At 48.8% G+C, this 20,120-nt stretch overlaps 1 protein-coding gene across 5 annotated transcripts in view; it reads right to left on the reverse strand.

Annotated features, from left to right (window-relative positions):
* Nucleotides 1-20,120, reverse strand: part of FSD1L (fibronectin type III and SPRY domain containing 1 like) — a 707,922-nt gene that overhangs the window by 204,538 nt on the left and 483,264 nt on the right. For 3 of the 5 annotated variants that reach the window (XM_069630834.1, XM_069630833.1, XM_069630837.1), the window contains 2 exons: nt 14,286-14,415; nt 12,214-12,246 (listed from right to left, as the gene is read on the reverse strand). In XM_069630834.1, the coding sequence (XP_069486935.1) occupies nt 12,214-12,246; nt 14,286-14,415 (163 nt within the window). The remainder of the gene's footprint in view (nt 1-12,213; nt 12,247-14,285; nt 14,416-20,120) is intronic. The other 2 variants (XM_069630835.1, XM_069630836.1) reach the window with 1 other exon arrangement.

Consider the following 20,120-nt stretch of genomic DNA (forward strand, 5'->3'; position numbering starts at 1 on the left):
CGTTGCTTTGGGAAGCCTTCCATGCCATCAATTTTAGGCTGTCTTCCCCAATACAGAAGCGGACCAGCCAGCTGCGAACCAGTCCTGGTCATGCCACCAATGCGTGACATGTAAGGTGGCCCAGAAAAATTCCAGTAAATATGGTTAGTTTGAAACCTTTGATCGATCACTTAGTTTAAGTGGACAGCAGATTGTCCCTTCCCTCGATTTCACCTATGTCAATGGTTGTGCTATAATGTTCAGCCACTCCCGCCGTTATATGTACAAGTTGGAACCCTTGCTTTCAGCAGAAGATGGGATTGGCATGTATGCTCTCACCCTACCTTAAAGAGGGCCCTTTGCCCATTGTGAATGCACTCACAAGATTCATACAGTGTGTATATGTGAATTTACTTTGCACTACTTTGTATGTAGATGGAAGAAATGCAGCATGAGAGGTTTGAGTTTTTGCAACAATTTGGCCCAGTCAATTGCTCACCCTTCTACCAAGTTTCACATCAGCGGGAAAATTGATGGTTCTGCCATCCATTATTCAAATCTTTAAAATGGGGTGGATCACAAGCCACATCCAAATTCTGGTTCCCTCGCCATCTAAAACAGAGGTGTATTTATTTGATAATCAACTTCTTCTGAAATTTGATCCGCCGCAACCAACCCCACCCATCACTCTAGCCCATGAGACTCATTTTCCAGCAAAGCGGCCTCCTGCTTTCAAAATGTGGCTCTCCATACCTCAGTATGGTAGCATTGTACAAAGCTAAGAAAATAATGACATTCCAAAATAGTGCACAGACTGCTAATGCAACTCCATATGGAAGGTTTTGGCGTCCCCACCACTCTGGGCAAATGGGTGCTGGGGTGCCGCTACTTCCCCTTTGTGACAAGCAGCTCAGCACACCCCTCCCACCCCCATGTGCTTTATTCCCACAGAGGCCTGAGCCGCATACCTTAGCAGGGGCGCGTCCCTCGCCACTCATTTAGTTTCTTCCTGATCCCATTTGGTTCCACATCAAACGTAGCAATGGCCTCCCATTTTTGTGCTAGCAATATAGATACGATGCCAGACAGGAGAGGAGTCTGCGCTGCACCCAGTCACTCAGTGTGTTCATGCGGTGGAGACCGGCAACTTGAACATGCTGACTAACAGGAGAGAGTCCTCTCCTGTCAGGCAGTCAGGCAGCCCGATAATGTCATGGTGGGGAGGGCCTTTTGGTCCTCCCCATGGCAGCACGGGCACATGTGGAGGGTGTATGCAGGTAAGTTACTTGTTTAACTTAATGTGTATGTATGCATGTATAGATTATAAGTATGTATATGGAACAAGTTACTTACCTGTAACTGTTCTCCAGCATGGGTCTGGCATGGATTCACATGCTCATGAATATTCCCCGTCGTCAGGCCGGGAATCCTCGGTATAGAAAAAATCAGTATCAGTTTCGTTTCTGATCTGTCTTTCTCAGTAGTAACCAATCACTGGTCTCTGGGTCATACTGCCCCCAGCCAATGACTGCCCTCTCCCTAAGCCCCGCCCCTGGCAGCCATCCTCAGATTTGGTAGCACGTGAAGTGGCAGTATGACCAAGTGAAGAGCTGCAGAGGGGTAGGCGGGAGGGTTCGCATGTGAATCCATGCCAGACCCATGCTGGAGAGCAACAGTTACAGGTAAGTTACAGGTAAGTACCTTGTTCCTTCTCCAGCATGGGGTCTGGCATGGATTCACATGAATATAAGAATACCTAGCAGTATACACATGCACAACCACGGGAGGTGGCACAAGGCTCAATATCAAGCAATACAACAACTCAACATTAAGCAACTCTTACCTCCTCACCAGGCTCACCTTAGGCGAACAGGTTGCGCAGCACTGCCTGGCCGACTCTGGACTCCTCCCTGGAATCCCGGTCGACGCAGTAGAATCTTGTGAAGGTGTGCGTCGACCTCCACGTAGCAGCCCTGCAGATGTCGAGCAGGGGTACACCAGACAGGAACGCCGTAGTAGCAGCGATCGCTCTGGTCGAATGGGCCCTCGGACGGCCTGGCAACGGTCGGTTTGCCAACCGGTGACAGTGCATGATGCAGCCGGAGAGCCATCTGGAAATGGAAGTCTTCGAGAGAGCCTTCCCTTGATTCACAAGCCCAAAGTTCACAAACAGCTGTGATGTCTTCCGAAAACTCTTCGTGCGGAACTTCAGCGCTCTAGCTACATCCAGCGAGTGCAGAGTCCTCTCAGCCGGCGACGGGAAGAAAACTGGCAACACCAAGGGCTTGTTGAGGTGGAAGTCCGACGGCACCTTGGGCATGAAAGAGGGGTGCATCCTCAGCACCACCCTCGTGTCGTGAAAAGTCAAGTATTGAGGCTTGCAAGACAGGGCCTGGATCTCTCCCACTCGTCGTGCAGAGGTGATGGCCACGGGGAATGCTGTCTTCCACGACAGAAACTTCAACGGCACTGAATGCATAGGCTCGAATGGGGCCCCCATGAGCCTAGTTAGCACAACGTTGAGCTCCCACGCCGGGGCAGGGGCCTTAACCGGCGGGAATGATCGGAACAGTCCTTTCATAAATTCCTTCACCAGACGATGAGACCACAAGGACGCCCGTCCTGTAGTTCTGGTGTAACGTGAGACGGCAGCCAGATGTACCTTGATTGAAGCGTGAGATAGGCCAGCCTTGGCCAAAGACAGTAGGTACGGCAATACTTGAGGGGCCGTAATCCGCAGAGGGTTAATCTTCTGTGCACGGCACCAGACAGAGAACCTCTTTCATTCGTGTCCGTAGCACTTGAGAGTTGAGGCTGCCCTGGCCTTTGCAAGAACCTCTCTGCAGTCGACCGGGATGTCGTATCCTCCAAACTCTAGTGCTGCAGGAGCCAGACCTGCAAGTTCAGCGACTCTGGTTCGTGATGAAGAATGGCGCCTCCTTCTCTGGAGAGAAGATCCACGTCCGTCGGCAGTTTGACTGGTGTGGACGCTGACAAGTCCAGAAGGTCCGGGAACCAGACCTGCCTCGGCCACGCCGGTGCGACGAGGATCATCCTGCACCGGGACCTCTTGAGCTGGTTGACGAGCCGGAGTAGCAACGGCAACGGCGGGAATGCATAAAGGAACAGGCCGTCCCAGGTGAACGAGAAAGCATCGCCCATGCTCCTCGGTTGGGGAAACCTGCTGGCGAACCTCCGGCACTTGGAGTTCGCCGCCGTCGCGAAGAGATCGATCTGGGGTTCGCCCCATCGTCGGAAGAGTCGGTCCACTTGATCCTGGCACAGTTCCCACTCGTGGCACGAGCGCAGCTCCCTGCTGAGTGAGTCGGCGATGGTGTTTTTTATCCCTGCCAGATGAAAGGGTACCAGAAACATCCCTTGGGCGATGGCCCAATGCCACAGATCCTGGGCTTCCTTGGACAGGGCAGGGGATCTGGTTCCGCCCTGCTTCCGAATGTAAAACATTGTGGTGGTGTTGTCGGTGAAGATCCTCACCACCTTGCCCTTGAGGGACGGAAGGAAGGACCTGAGGGCCCAGAACACTGCGCGGAGCTCCAAGATGTTGATGTGGAGAGTCTTCTCCTCCGAGCACCAAAGGCCTCTCGCGTGGAGACCCCCGGTGTGCGCTCCCCAACCTTCCAGGGAGGCATCCGTCGTCACCGTCACCTGGTGGGCCGGGGCTAGGAAGCCTGTTCCCGCTGTCAGATGAGCGCAGACACCCCACCATCGTATCGCCTAACGGAATGCTTCGTCGAGCGGGATCCTGTCCTCGAAGCTGCCCGTCGTCTGGATCCAGTGGGCGTCGAGGAATTCTTGCAAGGGCCGCATCCGAAGTCTACAGTGGGGCACCAGATAAATGCAGGACGACATCATTCCGAGGAGGAACTTGATAGACCTCACTCTGGCCACGTCCGTGGCCAGTAGACGTTGCACCTTTCCTAGGATGGTCCTTATACTTTCCTCCGACGGTGAGGCCCGCCGCGCCACTGTGTCGAGCTGTGCTCCCAGAAACAGGGCGACGTGACCAGGTGGGATTTTGGAAAGTTGATGGAGAACCCCAGGTCCGTGAGCAGCTGGACGGACTTCGCAGTGTGTTCCACGGCGAGCTCCCTTGTCCTTGCCCGTATGAGCCAGTCATCCAGGTAGGGGTAGACGTGGATCCCCTGCAGGCGCAGCCGCGCCACCACCGGTGCCAGGAACTTGTTGAACACCCTGGGCGCGGATTTTAATCCGCACGGGAGGGCCTTGAACTGGTAGTGCCGCCCTTTGACCACGAACCTGAGGAACTTTCGGTGCCTCTTTAGAATAGGGATGTGGAAGTAAGCATCCTCCAAGTCCAACGACGACAGGAAATCGCCCTCCTCCAGCTGTCCCAGCACGTGCTGGAGGGTGACCATCCGGAACTTCTGTGCCTTGATGTATTTGTTTACTCATCGCAGGTCCAGGATGGGACGCCATCCTCCGGTCTTCTTCTTCACGAGGAAGTATCTTGAGTAAACTCCGGAGCCCCGAAGCCTCTTCGGGACGAGCTCGATGGCATCTTTCCTGAGCATCGCCTGTACTTCCAACAGCAGTTGAGGGACGTGATTTTCCTTCCTGGCCACGGGAGGAATGCGGGGGCACCTCTTCTGGAACTCGAGGGCGTGCCCCAGGGCCAGGGCGTCCAGCACCCAACGGTCGGTGGAGATGGACTCCCACACGCCAACGAACTTCATCAGCCGGCCTCCCACCGGGGTGCTTCGGCAGGGGCCCGACCCGACGGACGGTTCAATCTTGCTTGGAGGCCGCTTTGCCTCCTTGACCACCTTGGCGACGACGGCGGGATCCACTTGACTTGCCGCGTCCCCTGTAGGCCTCCTGCGACGAAGACCTTGCCGCTTGACGGTAAGTAGAGGAGCTGCTGCCGGCTCCCTTGGAGGCACCCTGTCTGCCTCCGGAGCTCCGAAAGGACGGCCGTCGCTGTTGGAGCACACCCAGTGCACAGGCCGTCTCCGTGTCAGTCTTGATCGCCTGAAGGGATTCATCAACCGCCTTGCCAAAAAGGTTGTTCCCATCGAAGGGCATGTCCAAAACCTTGGTCTGAACGTCCTGGCGGAAATCCGTCGCCTTGAGCCATCCTCGTCGTCTCAGGCAAACGCTGTTGCCCAACTGACGGAAACCGGTGTCGGCGATGTCCGTAGCCACCGTAATGGCGTGGTCCGAGGCAATCTCACCTTCCTGCAAGATTTCCAGGGCCTCAGCCCTCTTGGCATTCGGAAGGAAGTCCAACAGAGGGGCGATCTTGAACCACGACTCCCTGTCTTAGCGTGCTACGATGGCCAGGGCATTGGCCGTCTTGATGGTCGTCGCTGCAGATGAGATGACCCGTCGTCCCATCGCATCCAGCTTCCTACCCTCGCCGTCCGGAGGGGAGGTTGAAGTCGAGGCCAATGCCCCCCCCGCTTTCTTCTTGGCCGCTGCCGAAACGACCGTGTCCGGGGTAGGTTGCGCCCTAAGGCAAAATGGGGGCAGAGTCGGCTACCCGGTACTTCTTCTCGTACCGGTCCCTCTTCGCAGGAGCCATGGCAGGGTTCTTTAGGAGGGCGAGCCCCTCATCCCAGATGTCATCAAGCGGTACGGCGAGGACCGTCTTCCTTTTAGCCTCGTGCCGCTGGTAAAGGAACCCCTCCTTCTTTTCCTCGGGGCAGAGCTGGAAGAGCTCGGATGCCCTGGAGATCATTGCATGGAAGGATCCAATCTCGTCGGGCGGGGACGCCCGGGCAGAGGGCGACGGGGGACACGTCCCGTCGTCGCCTCCATCGTCATCCGTACCCTTCGTAGTCGTGTCCATGCCTGTATCATCCCCGTGGGTAATGGACCGGGGGGAAGGCAGAGAAGGCCGCAGAGGCGGGAGAGGAGGCCTAGGATGCGTCCTCCTCCTCTTAAGTGGTGGGCTCCCCGAAGGTCCTGGCTCCGGTTCCTCTGTCGGGTCTGGCTCAGGAACCCCCGTCGGGGGAAGGGGCAACCTAGTCCTTATCTCCGAGCACAAGGACTGGATGGCTGACAAAATGGCCGCCGAGGTGTCCTGCGGCGCCGGAAACGACGGGAGTGAGGGCTCTTGAGGAGCCTCGTCTGCGTCACCGTCGCCCTCGTCGGGATCCCTCCGTGTCCGTATCCACGACAACCACCCCCCCCCCCTTTCCAACGAGGACTTCGTGGGGGTCTTCTCGATGGGCCTGAAAGACGACTCCCTCCGCAGTGGCAGGGAGACACTGGTACCTGAGGGCGCCTCCACTGGCGTAGCCTCCACAGGCTGAGCCAGGGCTGCAGCGACATCCTCAATCGAGGTCTTAGCAGGGTGAATTAAGGCCAACGTCACCTTCTGTACGCCTGGGGCCTTCACCTTGGGGGGGGGAGGGTCTGAGCCTCTCTCCCCCTCTGCCGGAATCTTCGAGATCGATCGGGGGCCTTTCCAGAAGCTTCCCCGGGTTCTCGGACTTCCTCTTACCCGAGCCAGAGCGTTGGCTCGTGGTCGATGGCGCCGGGGAGGGTGCGCCCTGCCTGGCAGCCAAGGAGCCCGACCGTTCGGCGCTCCCGGTGCCCGCAGACTCGCGGTGCTTAGCCTTTTGTTTGGCCCACGTCGCCGGAGCACCCTCACAGGACTTAGAAGACCGCTCTGACTTCTTCTTCTTCTCGCCTGGCGAGCTCTTACCTTCCAGTCAGTTGGCGAGACGGAGGTGGCGATCCTTCATAGTCCGCTCTGACATGTTCCCACAAAACACGCAGTCCTTTTCCTATTGCGTCTTGTCCTCATGGAGACAGTAGAGGCATAACGAATGCTCGTCCTCCTTGAAAACGTTCTGAAGCTGGCATCCAGGGCAGGTCCTGAATAGCTTCCCGGGCGTCGAGCTCCAGTTCTCCTGGGCCATGTCCGGGGTAGGCCTTGGAACTTCTGGAATCCTCCAAAAGCGTAACTCGACGAAATCTTCACCCTTGAGGGGCGTAGAAACTCCGAAACGGATCCTCGTTGATCGGAAGTAGAAGCGGTGGAGCTTGAGGCTCAATTTAACCGAAAAAATGAGAAAACTCCTGAAAAAACGCAGCAAAAGCTCGAGAGCTAAGCACGAGGACTCCCAACACTTGAACGTGCGGTAAAAATCTGAGGATGGCTGCCAGGGGCGGGGCTTAGGGAGAGGGCAGTCATGGGGGCAGTATGACCCAGAGACCAGTGATTGGTTACTGAGAAAGACAGATCAGAAACGAAACTGATACTGATTTTTTCTATACCGAGGATTCCCGGCCTGACGACGGGGAATATTCATGAGCATGTGAATCCATGCCAGACCCCATGCTGGAGAAGTTGGTGTTTGTTTTCATGAAAGCGTGCATCTAAGGAGTTGTAGGAGTGATGTGTAAACGCCCGGGTGAAAGTGTCTGTACATCAGCGCCCACCCTTAAATTTAGGGGCTTAGCGGGGCCCCCCAAAATTAGGGGTGGTGGCCGCTGGGGCATGGCATTCTTTTTTGCTTTACCCCTGATGCACAGTAACGTGCATCATGGGTAAAGTAAAAATTGTAAGTGACCTGTTATTGTGTTGCTAGATTGGCCTACATTGAATAAACGCCCCACGTAATAAAACTCAAGTTTGCTTTACCCTTGATCCACAGTTATTGTCCATAAAGGATTAAGCATACATGATCAGCATGCATCTAGCTAGAATGCCCTACAATTAATGTTGGCTAGTCTAGCAAAGTAATAAAACTTTACCTTTGATGTATAGTAACTGTGCATCAAGGGTAAAACAAACATGACTTATTATGTGGCTAAACTGGCTTAAATTGGTGGCTACTGTCTAGCCATATATTCTTTGCGTCTCATGGCATTGTTGTACTTTGCATGAAGGGTAAAAGCAAATAGAAGTTGAATTACTTGGTACACTAGCCTATCTTAGTATAGCCACTTTAGCTGGTATTTCTGGCATATATTGGTGCAGGATGCAAGGACATGTATAAAGGCACAAACGTTGTGGACAAAGGCATCATGAATATATGTGGGAAAATGGTCTGGGGCACTGTTGGTAACTTGCATCTACTGCGTTTCTACAATGTGCTACCATACAAAATTGATTGCAATATGTGTGGCTGTTTACCCACTTTTTCATAGAAAGTGCTGTAAATACAGTATTTTCACCCAATATTTAAAACCTTCTCGGGGCAGAAACCCCCAAGAACCCTTGTTTGGTTCGGGATCATGCATATTAGACACATACATTTACGACCCTCACGTTCAAAAATTCACCAGCCACCACTGATGGAAGACCAGTTTGGGTTGTGCTCCAAGATTCTTACCAGACTGCACAAAGCAAACACGCTTTAAAAAAGAACACCAAAAGCACAGCCTTTTCAAAAGCCTGTGTCTTGTGGGGGGAAAACCCAGGCGACCAGCCCTTCTAAACAGCAGCAAGCAGACATTCAGGAAATTGCAGACATTTAGCACACGGTCTTCCGAACCGATGGAACACCATCAGGAGTTTAAAGAAATACATGCGATTGACAAAAGACAAGGTGTGCTTTAAAAAAAGAATGGGCAAGCATTGGGAAAGAGGGTGCAGTCACATGGCAAACTTCAATTTCCCATCCAAACATCGTAAATATATTACATCGTACACAATATTTTTGAAGCCTAGATTCCCCAAATCGTTTAAAATGTGTTTTTGTTTTTCAAATTGGTGTTATTTAACAGAGATATGGTTTGGAAATGAATTAAGTAAAGGAGTACAGTAAAGAAGCAGTAATGTACTTACCAACAGAAAAGCAAAGAAGCGAAAGCATGAAAGGAAAAAAAAGAACAGCAAAGCTAAGACTTCAAGCTTAAACAGAGTGCCAAAGAGAAAGGAAGGGTTCTCAATCATTTTGCCCTTGAGGACGGACAAACAGATGTCTGCCTCTCTGCACAAAGGCTCAGGCAGTGTTCTGGCTCAGTTCCATTCAGTTATTCACAATGTGCGACAACCATTAGTAAAAGGAAGAAATATAAACAGGCGGTCATAGGCTTTGTAAAAAAAATGCAAAATGCGCTCAGCAACATATATTCCAAGGGGAATAGGTGTACACTTCAGCAATTAAATAAACATTTGCAAACAAACCGTGCAGATTGTGGCTCTGGCCATGACCATTTCAAGAAACAGAATACAAACCAAGAATCCAACAGCCCTCTTAAGGTGATGACGGACTACCTTCTTTGCCAACAGTTTACCAGATATTCAGTTACTTATGGTACACATGTTTCTTGTTATTGAAGCTATCATTTTGTCGTTATAAAACGCCACAAAACTGCCCCCAGACTTTCCACACCAGCATCTATATAAATCGGCAAAGGCAAATAGCCTAGCCTTGAAAGTGGACAAAATCCTTCTGGAAACGAAACAGAAGCATGTGCTAGAGGATGAGAAATTGCCCATCATCATTGCTCACCATTGCTTAATGGTGCCTTCCGTAGCTAGCCAAGTATGGCGGGAATCATGCATGTCTCAAGTGCAAGGACATTAACCGCCCTGCCCCTTATCGGGAGCCTAAAGTGCGGCTTTCTGAAATGGATACATGAATGCCCCCATTTCCCCTGAAAACCATGCACGTCTCAAGTGCAAGACCATTACCGCTTTCTGGGATGAATAAACTATTTTAGTCAGAAATGCACTCTTCTTAAATACCTTTCTAAACATGCAAGACATCTGGTTCCTTCCAAACTGGAGCACAGTAGTGGCCGCTGCATAATGGGCGTTATGCACAAGCCATCACTTATTCGCCAATGGAACGCTGTCCACGTCGGCAGCCTGCAGGGAGCAGGTGGCACTGGGGAGAAGTGGTTCACAGAAAGTAATAAGAGCGTCAGAATAAGATGGTATGGTTGCTTCCTAACAACCGAGTGAAAGTCGGACACAGACAACTTCCCGCGTTGATCCCAGTGCATGGAGAAGTGCAACACAGGCGTTGAACCGAAAGAGCAAGCGGGAAAAAAAAAATAAGTGTAAAAGAAAAAACAACTCCGAAGAAATGGTTGTGTGCATGCTTGTGTGAGTGGTGTGTAAATGTGTGCGCACGTGCACTGGCTGCAAGACACTGTTTTGCAGGGTAATGCTGGCACATACTGGACACTGGTTATATTATAAGGGCACCTGTAATACCACAGGTCTTCCAGGTAAGTAGTACAGAAAATTACACAATGGACCTGGGGCCTTACCTACATACTGGACACTGCCAGCATGAAAAAGGTGTACTTTGCCTACTGACATATTTACCCGTATGCCATATTGTAAACACACATTTCATGCTGGTTGTGGTCAATATTACAAGTCGGCATCTTCGGCAGTTTTTTATGTGATCGCCCACATAACAGATTGTAAATGGCATGGGGGGTGTGGTGGGAGGGGCGTAAACCGTAGAGGCTTGCTGGCTGCGATAGGTAAAATATGTATGCCCCTCTTTAAAAATCGAAAGAAAATGGAAGTGGACTTGCCCAAACAAAAAAAAGAGGAAAATGTGTTCACATGAGTACGGGGATGAGTGAACAGCACAGGCTATTCGGACACAACCACCCACTTTACAGGTCTCTTCTTTCCCTGTACTCAATTTCTGTTTTTTTTTTTTAAGTAAGCAATGAAATTTAAAGTACACCAAGAACCTATTGGGTCATTTTCTAGCCACAAAATGTGGTTGGGGGAACGCACTAGTTTTAGGCTGGCACAGGTTTTTAAAAATCAAACTTTCACCCGGATCTGGGGTCCTTTAAAGCAGAAACCCCACTCCAGCACATGTTGGCATAGGGGCAACCACTCAAGGTGTAAAGTTACGACCAATGTGTTTTAATGCGACTTACTGACTTGGGTCAGACATGCAATTATTAACGTGTGCACTAATGTGTTCCATTGTGATTAACTGACTAGAGCTAGACATAGAATTCATAACTGATGTCACTGTCCATTTGACGAACCTGGGAAGATGTGTATTTGAATTTCAGAATATTAGAACAACCTTTTTACTAAATCCTGTCAAATCAACTTAAACGTCCAAATGCGTGATAAGCATTTTAAGCATTGTTACTTGCTGTATTAACAACTCTGTAGTGGAGAACAGTTATATCTATTTTGAAATATTTGACATAAAAAGAGATTTTGAATCAATATAAACCTAATGATTAACCAAGAGTTTAATGGTATTATTACACTTTTGGTCTGTTCTTATTAGGTTCCTCTTAGCCAACAAATGCCAATTATCACTCACAACAGTGTTTAAGATAGAGGCAGTTGTGCTTGGTGCATGGTGCCATTCTTTTGCTTATTGTCATTCTATCCAGACTCCAGGATAGCCTGGCACACCATCCCTAGCAGCACCAAATCTATAACTAATCTTAATCCTTGGGCAGTACCAACTGAGTGCAGGCTGAACTTTGTGATTACTCTTCCTGCCATAGGCTGACATGAGAAATAAAAAAGAAGAGTTGCCATGGCTTTGAATGGGCTTTCAAAGGGAAGTCGTACTCGGTTGACCTTAAGGCATAACATGATTGGATAATTTTGTTATTTTAGAATGTTCAGATTGATGTGATGTCCCTGGCTCTCTCAAGCACGTCGACCGTACATGAGTGGAGAAAAATGTCCTTTAAAACACCAGTGACCCTCAACTTGGAGGCTGTATTTATCTTAAAAACACATGCAGGTAGCTCAGTGAAGACATAAATGGGGAAAATTGTTCCATACTGAAATACAGTGAGTTCAACAACACATCAGTGCATTAGATCTTGCAATGCATCACGTGCTACACATTTCGAGGGGTTGCAACATCTTTTGAGACAATAGGCAAATATGTGTCACCAAAACCATTTCAAATGCATTATCAAACTGAAGTGGGGGTAGTTCCAAATGGGTGCAGTACACAAAGCAAATGGGAGATTTCTTCCATGTGTTCTATGCTTGCATAGTCTTTGGGTCAGATATTTTAACATGGAAATGTGGCCATCATTTGTATAACTTTTAATGTACAAAATAGTGCAAATTCCAATTCCAAAATCAGAAAACCTGAGTATCTAGACATCGAGACAAAGGAGATTTTTGGCATCCTTATGAAGGCTGTTGGATCAACACACACTTGTTAATAATTTAGAGAAATAGCTAAGGTTAGACAGAGAAGATCATTGCGCTTCCAGTAAAGCTACAGCAGAAGCTAGGTCCTAGATCTAGAAAGGCACACAAATCTTCACCTTGTATTGTTCTTCATGGAATGGAACTGGCCACTGTCGGGTAACAGAAACAGGCACAAAGTTAACAGATCACATACCACAAGCAGTCAGGGCAGTGTGGCCTTTCAGCCTCGAAAAATAGCTATGGAGGAGAAAAAGAACCTCATCTAAAACAGTACGCAGATTTTTCTTTTAATTAAAGAAAACACCCCAAAGTTTCAAAAAATAACCAAGAAAACAAATGTAAAAGATTCAACCTGTATTACAGGACATGGCAGATGCTCTAATAATCCCCTTCAGCTCCAGCCTCACTCCATCTCCTGTCTAATGACCCCCACCGCAGAGGATGCCTAGATCATCTTTAAGATCCCCAAAACCTCTTCCATCCCCCACCCCAACCTCACCCTCACCTCATGCCTCACAGAAATCGACCACTGGATGACTGCTAACCACCTCCTCCTCAAGCCCTAGAAAAAACCCAAATCATGATCTTTGGGAAGACGGCACTGTTCCCCCAAACCACCCCCTGGCCTTCCTCCCTAGGCCCTCCTCCCGCTGCATACAATGCAGTAAAAAACCTTGGATGCACCATGGATGCATACCAGGTTACCTCTCCTACCCTCACAGTCACAGCAATCATGGCCATCGTCCTCTCCCGTCAAGACTACGCAAGTTTGCTTTACCTGGGATCTCCTGCATATCAATTTAGAAAACTCCAACAAGTCCAAAACTCTGCAGCTAGGCTCCGCCTGGCCCTTGGCCCCTGCGAGCACATGACACCAGCCCTCTGTGTCCTCCACTGGCTCCATGTCGGGTGACAGCCACTTTCTAAGCCATGTGCATCACCCACCGTGCCCTTCAAAAGACAGGCCCAGAATACCTTCAACAGAAACACATCCATTACCAACCCAATAGAAACATGCGATCAGGCACTGCACTCCTCCTTGTGTTCTCTCCCTTAAAAATCGACAAGAATAGGGGGATCCCCTTGTCTGTCCAAGCCTCATCAATCTGGAATACAATATTCCTTAGCATCCGCCACAGAGGATCACCTTGCCTTCCAGAGAGCCCTCAAGACCCGACTCCCTCCTCCCCCTGCATCCTGACTAACCCATGCCGCACTCTGGACTATTTAACCACCTCTCAGGTAGGCCAGGGCCGCAATGAACCAGCCACAAAACGTACTGAGTGACAGAGGATACACTTCAGCAGACAACAGGACAGAATCCACGCTGCATCTAGGAAATCAAGAACCAGCCAGGACACACAGGTACGTATCACACTCTATGCTTATGGGAGATACCCAAAGGCACGGCCACCCACCCGCAAGCATCTTCTATCATGCACTACTTTAACACACATAACACAACACCTCCGTCATAAGAATCCCCCACAACAATTCGGTCTAGCTGGACACAAGGAGTCTCCTGTTCTCGCATACTCTACAGACTAACTCACAGCACCCATCAACATGCCAGCTCGACATGGATAGCAAACAGGGACTTGGCCACCCCTACATACCTTCGTAATGGATAAAATGCACGCGCACATTCTAAACTCCTCTGACGAATCTCCCATACCTTGGAATTCGGTCCCCTCAGAGCATTCACATACAGCGCTTTGATGCTATACCAATGAGAAAAGACGCTATACAAATGACAATTACATTACAGCAACAGTCCAAGGTGGGATGTCACTGCAGCAGTGACATTCCCCCTTGGTTAGTAGTGGACTGGTGGTGCATTGACTAACAAACGAGTTTATTCCATGTTTAAAACAAATTCTCTATTGGCAATGGATTTACAAAGGAAAACAGCCCTGAATATGGGGTATCCGCTGCTCAGAACTATTCTCCACAAAGAAAGAACCTTGTAGGTTGTGCAGCCAAAACAATCGGGGAGTAAATGTTTCAGGGTATTTGTCTGCACGAACCTATCATCTGATATCTAAAGAAAATTGATGCAATAGTCGGTCTCTGGTGAAAAAAATCCTACTTTTGTTTTTTGGGGGGGAATAAAATGTAAAAACAAGCCATAACTAATACAACTATCAGTGAATCCTCCATCGCCGTAATATTTCATTAACATTCCTACCTGCCCCGGTTTTCTTTGCCCTTTACTTTGTTTTCTTGGCTTTTTCCTGCCAACGAATCCCACTCCACAATGCAATCTTCTACTTTCAAGTTGAGGTGTGACGATGTGCTGTCAAAGGTGAAATTCAGGGCTACACAAAACAAAACGAGAAATCATGCATCTTGCGATTCACTTAAAAAAAGAATCCCTTAATATTGGTTTACAAAATCCCGAGCGTTTACGATAAAGGCTGGAATTTATTTATGTTTATTAAAATGTTTCATTTGACATCTCTCATACTATAAAACGACACTTTATACGCTGAGAAATTGTGACCGAGTGACAGTGTTGTCTTAAATGCAACCATCACACTTACATCCCAGACAGACAAATGGCACGTACCAGACATTACATATGCCAACACTAGCCCTAGCCATAGAGTGAAAGCAGAAAGAGAGTACAACTCAGTACGATTTGTGAGGTTGGGAAAGGAGGTAAGAGGGGCACTGGGGCCAGACTAGGCAACCTGTGACATGAAATAAACCCCAGCATGACGCCCCCTCGCACCGCCCTCCGACCTCCCTTTGCTCCCCCATTCCCAGCCTCTATGCTGAGGTCAGTCATATACCTCAGGAGAGAGAAACAGAAGGGTGCTTGTATAATGATCAGGACAAGACTAAGAAATTCCTAAATGGGAGCTGCGGGCCACCCACTAAATCCACACACACCAAACAGCCCCTTCAGCGTGGACAGGGCAGAACACACAGCACCAATCCCGGAGCCTAACTAATGAGCCTGTACAGGTGACCATGCTTTGTTTATTAGTGTGAAGGTGTAGCAGGCGAGCCAGCAAGCAAGACAAAGGCAGTAAAAGAAGGGATCGATACGAGTTGGGGAAGTGCAAGACCAGGAGGAGAAAGGAAGGAATGGAAGAAGGGACAGGTTCGAGTGGGGGTTGGGGAGGGCAAGATCAGGAGGAAGGAAGGCAAGAGGAGAGGAAAGAAGAGAGGGAAGAGGGTGTCAGAGGAAAAGAAAGAGCAGCTCACCAGAGACTGAGGAAGGCAGCAGAAGGTGGTAGTGGTGTAAAAACCAAATAGGGAGTAAAAACCAAATAGGGGCACAGTTGGGGAGAAGCAAGGATAACAGAGCTGGTTCAATTCAAAGAGCGGTGGACCCAGGTCCAGAGACTGGTAGGGCAAGACCCTAAAGACCCAAGAAAAGCTAATGGATAACATTGCAGATATAGGCTAGCCAGAAGCCATAATCCAGATCTGGTGGGATTGGCAAACTGACTAAGGACAATAAAGAAGGCTTGCCGGTCCAAGACGGTAAGAGGTGATCAGCAGACTTTCCAGGGGGGGGGGGCAAAGTCTGGATCTGGTGGAACAGACAAGCCCTGTGCCCAAATATAAAAGATGTTCACCAAGATTAAAAGTGAGGCGCCATATTGAGAGATAAACCTACAGAGCAACCAGTATATGAAGAAATATATAGCAAGCCTGAGCTGGGAAGGTTCCTGGGGGTTAACACAGAGGCCCACAGTGAAAATGAGCCAAAGGATTTCCCCACGGAAGCCAAGTCTACAAGCGAGGACTTGCGGGTTGAGACACTTTTCAGCACAGGTAACACCTTTGGTGGGGGGCTAGAGCAGCTTGAAAAATCAACCCAAGGAAGAACAAGAATACATAGACCCATCAGCAAGCAGATAAGCCAGCCCAGGAGGGCTAGCCCTTACTCCGAGACAGAGTCTCGGGAAGACAACCCAGAGAACTGTAAGGGACTCAGAGGCTCTCAGGAACCACGACCCAAGGAATTGAGTAGACATTGGGCCTGATCCACAAACCATTTTTCAAAGAGCAAATCCAACTGAAAAACACTTCGAGAATCAATTTGTGTCTCACGCTCTAGTTTCCAGAGTCACGAACCAGAGTACGGTCTTGGAACCTGCTGCAATGCAAGGCGCAAGAGCTTGTAAAACACACTGACCCTTCATGAACACTCCTTTCGCCAGTTTAGTTCTCCTTGCAGCCTCACCCTGTTTTGGGGAGATGCATCCAACCTTGGGCTCTCCCGCACAGCAACCCCACCACTTCAAACACAATAAATCTGCTTATTTTAGCACAGATTTCTGTCTTCAGTCCTTTGGTGATCTCGCATTACTTGACAAGGGGCAGTCGGAAAAACATATGCGAGAGAGAAATGGATCCCCTAGGAGAAAAGATATCAAGACACTACTATTCACTTTAGAAACCAAATTCAGAAAAGGGTCCCAAGTCACAAAAAATGTTCAATATTCGCACTAGAGCAGAAACAAAAATACCCGGCATTGAAGCAAAAAGTTGTATACGTTTGTTCTGTTGCCATATTTGTACCAATTTCATGCAATATACATATGAACTAGGCTTTAATATATGTAGGCTGTACGATACATTCTGCTTGCTGCGTATTATGTGCATTTGATGGTTTCTTAGATCCGTTTTAGATAATTCGCCAATATGTCTAGCTTACTTTGTTTGGGTAGTTGGCCCCAAGCTCCTATTCAGATTGAGAATGGTCTTGGGCACACATTTTAATGAACTTTCCTTTGTGTAATGTGTTATTAAATTTGCTGATCTGCATGCGTTAGGTTTATTTAGTTGGCAAACATGTGTTTGCTGCTCTTAAGGAGTCTATGCCAGGTCAGTAAGCCTATGTTGTTGCACTATTTTGTCTGCTAAAAATATAAAAATGATTGAGTGAGGTGAGGTGTTTGTGTCATTTGCAACGTGTGTCGTGGATCGGAACACGGGGAAGGGTTTAGGAGGAAGAGATAAATGAGACTAGGGAGGGTGGTCTGAATTGTGTGGCATTCATTCCTTCATTCTGTGCCTCAGCTACATGAATAAGACACAGAAGAATGCAGAAGAAAAATGGTCCAGTGGTCCAAGTGGGCGGAGCGGTTGTCCTCCACTTTAAAAATGGTAAAGTTTTACTGTTCCTATACTTTAAAAAAAAAACGTTCCGGAATGGTTCCGTTTTAAAATAAACGCGTAGGAATAAGTTGAAACGTGCACATCAGCGCACTGCACTCAACATTCCTTTAAACAGCAGGTGTGTTTGGGGGTTTGGATAGCGCGTGGCGATGGGGTTTGTGGGGAGCAGGGGCAGGACCGCAGGGAACAAAGTTCCACTACTTCTTTTCGTACAGTTCGACCACTGTCTTGGTCAGAAGAAAGCTGCTGTGAAGAGAGTGGGGCAAAGGCAGATGAGAGGCTGTTGGCTGGCCCAGTGGCTCTCGAATGTGCTGCACAAATGCCTTTGCGCCAGCCACACAGGACTTTGACCCATTTTCAGGTGGTATCATTTCCATGCATTGGAGAGGGGCTAGACAAGAGCACCTTAAGTGGATTTGGAATAACCTTTCTGGGAAAGTTGAAGCAATTGTTGCCATGCTCACAGGCTATATTTGGTAGCTGGAATCGCTTTAGAAGTGCTGAGACCAGGCTCCTTCACAGGACCAACTGAGCGGCGAAACAGCCACAGGCACCTGCTTACACAGTTCGAAATACAGGAATGTCAGGTTATCCATCCACAGGGACCTCACACTACCATCATTCGCTTCTCCTCATAACGACATTTTCTGCTCCCACCATTTACCGACAGGCAGAAAGCGAATAGAACAAAGATGGAAAAAAAAGCCAACACATAGAAATGCATGGTCATTCTTTTGACCGAGGTGGGCGGGGAAAGGAAGCCGTGTGAATCGATGAATGGAAGAGGCAGGGAGCTGGAGTGACAGAAGTTGAATGGAGGATCTCCGAGTCCTATTTCAGGGACACGCCCTCACTGTGAAACAGTGTACACGTCTCTGAATCAGAACGTTTACTCCGGTGACTGCAAAGCTGGGCTATCAATGACAGCACAGGACCAGGCAGGGTATAGTGTTCCGCGCCAGCCAGAGGAAACAGTTACCATCCCATGAATAATAAAACACGCCATACACTGATCCATTCGTGAAAAGAGGCTCCTTCTCAAGTTGCACAGGTGGAGAATGAAATGCTATTCACCTTGACAAGTGCACGCAGCGGTTGGTCTCGGTGACGATTCAGCAGTCCCTTCCCGCATGGCGATTATTCAAGGGGAATAGTGAAGAGGAAACAACTGCTACACAGTCCCAAGGACATGCATTATTCTGCCAGCACTGCCATTCCGTCGGTGCCTTTCACTCAGTGGGGTGGAACACGACTGCACATTTGATAACCGCTCCGTTTGGATAAACTACTATTGGGTCCTTGTGTTATCATGAATTCCCATATTACTCACAAGTGCTATACAATTACAAAAAACAAAGGTAAGGCAGTAACGTAAAACCTGCTGGAGCCTCAATAGTAGGTGTAGCATAATTCAACATCTCAGAAGTCTGGAAAGTTGGGCGGGCCCGTTCAGGAGTGACCAACATCTCTACAGCAGCAGGCACTCAGATACTGAGTTACTAGGTCCGTGTTTCTATAAACCCTCTTACGCCTCCTGTGCGGATAAAGGAGTAGCAGTGCTACTGTGTACTCAGCACAACATCCAAGAGCAGGACATGGATGATCCAATCACACGAGGGCCCTGTTTTAGTTTGGGCTATTAGGTGGAAAGCGGCAAATATAAGCTAACAATATTGCATTACAGTACAGACAGAGACATTTCATATGAGTAAAGACACTCTGCTTGTAGGTGTTAATTCCTATGGGCATTCCCGCCCAGTTCCTGCCCTCGCCCGGCCCAAAACCCCTCCCCAGAAGCTTGCTGTATTCAAGCCTTACCATCAAACCTTGCACTAAAGAGCCTGCCAGCGTTTTGTCAAAGCAGTCTTCCGAGATTTAATAACTTAATTGAAGCAGTAAATGCGCTACTGCCTTAATCAAAACGTCTTAACCAAGTCTACCTTAAGACACTCGATTTATCAGCACCATGCATGTCCTTCACGGACGTCCTGTTAAAAACAAGCTTAGGTATAGCCAACACTTTCAGCTTGTTCATAAGTATTAGGAATTTGCCAGGCACTGCTAGTAGGTGCCCAATACTCACACTATTTTACACCTGCTACCATCAACAGCCAGTTAATATAAATACGGAAGTGTCTGGAAAGTGCCTTTCCCATGCCTACAAAAAAGCCCAAACTGTTGGCATTGTTAATGCGTGTTATGTGTGGGAGGTGCTCAGTAATTGAAATAGTCTTATCGTAAACCTTGGAAATTGCCAAAGAACCCACAACATGGGCATTGCGGGTCGGCAGATATCCACTACATTTATTCAACTTGCATTGAAATGGCTGGGCGGACATTCATCTCTCACTTTCTAGTAAATAAATGTAGTGATAAAGAGGAATCAGAGGTTTTCGTATACAACAAAAAAATCGCAATGGTTCAGGAATCCACCTTATTGCTGGTGGACTGGGTTAAGGAGCAGTCCAGGTGAAGAGCAACGTTTTCTCCTCCTCATTTTCCTCTTTGGCCCGGGTAGTGATGAGATAGATGCACACATCAAATGCAGTTCTAGTGCACGGTACTGTGAAAAACCAGAGGGTGTTTCACGGCATAGTCCACAGGGATCCCGTACTCAGGTGGCCAGGGAAAGGCCATCGCTTTTGGATCCCGACACTGGGGGTGGCGAGGCGAGGAAGAATCACCTAGGCAGGGGGACCTAGGGGAGTGGGGATGAAGCACCTGATGGTGAGACATGGTACCCCCTTTTCCCCGAACCCATCTAAACCCTATCCCTGCTCATTTAATGGGAAACAACAACTCCCATAATTCCTCCCCACTTCACATTTACAACACTACTGAGCAGAGGAAGATGTGGAATGCGGCCAGGAGGATTACCTCTACT

This window comes from Ambystoma mexicanum, chromosome 6q (assembly GCF_040938575.1).
Source record: "Ambystoma mexicanum isolate Mex_15411 chromosome 6q, UKY_AmexF1_1, whole genome shotgun sequence".
In the NCBI taxonomy this organism is placed as follows: domain Eukaryota; kingdom Metazoa; phylum Chordata; class Amphibia; order Caudata; family Ambystomatidae; genus Ambystoma; species Ambystoma mexicanum.